The sequence below is a fragment of the Xiphias gladius genome, unplaced genomic scaffold (assembly GCF_016859285.1).
Source record: "Xiphias gladius isolate SHS-SW01 ecotype Sanya breed wild unplaced genomic scaffold, ASM1685928v1 HiC_scaffold_603, whole genome shotgun sequence".
In the NCBI taxonomy this organism is placed as follows: Eukaryota; Metazoa; Chordata; class Actinopteri; order Istiophoriformes; family Xiphiidae; genus Xiphias; species Xiphias gladius.
This window is the reverse complement of record NW_024402303.1, coordinates 1-2,000: the sequence shown is the minus strand read 5'-3', so window position 1 is coordinate 2,000 and position 2,000 is coordinate 1. Positions and strand designations below refer to the sequence as shown.

Sequence of the window (2,000 nt, the reverse complement as noted above, 5' to 3'; positions counted from 1 at the left end):
TATTTGTGCTGCGTTAGTGGCAGTTTACTGGACTGATGAGGCAGCTTTCCAGTCGTTAAAAAAATATAAAACACATACTTATTTTATCACATTATGTATCACTTTGTCATGTCTGATTCATGCATGGTTTGGTACACTCTGCTTGAATTGCTGCCATAGGTTTAGGATTTCTGATGCTGCTGCTGGTTGTGCACTCTGCTGTGTTGTGGTGATTAGTTCAACAGCTGTCAACCTTTTATACTGTATGTTGTGGATCTAGGGAGGAGGGGCCAACTTTGAAAATTGTGGTTATAAACCTCCAACACCAGAACACTATTCGGCAAGTTGTCCACCTTTTCATTGTGTCAATCAGTCATTTGTTGACATTAATGTCAATTTGATTTGTTTTAATGATTGTTCAGATAAAGAGTGGAAAAGGACCTCCAAATAGAGCAGAGATCCTCCTCACTGCTCTGAAAGAACTGATGAGCAGTCTGTTTTCAAATCCTGTGGATGCAAACGTCATCTGTGCTGTCAAACTGCTAAAGGTTTCAAATTTCAACTACACACATTTACTGATTTGTATTGCAAGTTTTCCAAGTAGTTTTACCGTTTAGGGAGGTAATGAGAATGTGTTTGAATTTAAAGCTTACAGGCTCTGTTCTGGATGATGCGTGGAAAGAGAGTGGACAACCACACATGGAAGAACTGATCCAAAGAATAAAAACTATTCTACTGGATGCCACCTGCAGCAGGTGCGTGTATCAATATGGTCTTTTGTGTGCAGCTGCTACTCAAGGGGGTATGCTTAAGGAAACTTTAGGTTTAAAAAGACTGAAACATTCTTCTAATGTATACAGATAGCTTTGTAACACACACACACACACACACAAATAAACACACAAAACATAAGGAACATGTTCGTTCATTGAATAGTCAGCTATTAACAGGCTGAGGTGCCAAAAAGCAGAAAAGTTCAGAGTTAAACCCTCATAGACACGCTGCAGTGAACATTCTGATTTGAGCATTTTTCTCCTCAGGGATATCAGACAGATGCTACTGAAACTTGTTGAGCTGAGATCCAGTGACTGGGGCAGAGTCCGTACCGCTCCAGCAGCTAGCAACGCCACACCAGACAACGACCCCAACTACTTCATGGTGAGTGTCAACTGTACCATACTCCTCACTTAAAGGCCTCCCACCGGCAACAGCTGGGGCCAGTGGCATTATGTTTTCGGGTTGTCTGTCCATCCCGTTCTGGTGAATGTGATATCTCTTTCTTCAAATTTGGCACAGATGTCTGCTAGGACTCAAGGATGAACTGATTAGATTTTACTGGGCAAAGGTCAAAGACGTTTTTTGCAATAACCCAAGAATACATATGCTAATAATGTCTAAACACACTTAATACCTTTATTAAATTCCCTCAAAGTCTTCATTACATATATTATATGAGTTTGGACAGACATGGATGTAAACTGTCCCTTGACTGGTTGTCAGAGGCCAAGGCTTAAAAGTCTCTGTATTTCTGTTTGACGCATTTTTTTTCCTCTCAGAATGAACCTACATTCTACACAGAGGATGGCACACCTTTTACAGCAGCAGACCCAGGTGAGGCTATATAAATATGCCCATGCTAAAGGAGAGATAATAAAAGAAGACTAAAAAAATTTCAGAAGGTTGAACATTTCTTCTTACTTATTTTTTCTATATAGGTTATTATATCTAATTGTGTTATTACAACTATATAAAATAGTGGTTTCGTAAGTGAAAGAATTACTCATCTTCAAAAACACTACTTTTAGCCTTGCTCCACTATGTTAGACTGTTTTCTCACCGAGAGTGAAGCTTTTCCTAGATGTTTCGCTATTTATAATCTTAGTGAACAGTGTAATGTTAAGGATATCCATATTCCAATAATTTGGATGCAAGGAATTAAACATTGGCAACAGTACAATTGTTTAATTTGGAGCTATGTTTTTTTTTTAATACTGGGATAAAATTCAAAATGAAACCAGTGT

At 38.5% G+C, this 2,000-nt stretch overlaps 1 protein-coding gene across 1 annotated transcript; it reads left to right on the top strand.

Annotated features, from left to right (window-relative positions):
• Positions 1–235: 235 nt before the first annotated feature.
• paip1 (poly(A) binding protein interacting protein 1) lies at positions 236–1,619 on the top strand. The gene is made up of 4 exons (XM_040123351.1): positions 236–527; positions 628–734; positions 1,020–1,137; positions 1,536–1,619. Exons 1-4 carry the CDS (start codon positions 390–392, stop codon positions 1,602–1,604), a joined length of 432 nt encoding a protein of 143 aa, XP_039979285.1. The 5' UTR covers positions 236–389; the 3' UTR covers positions 1,605–1,619.
• The last annotated feature ends 381 nt before the right edge of the window (positions 1,620–2,000 follow it).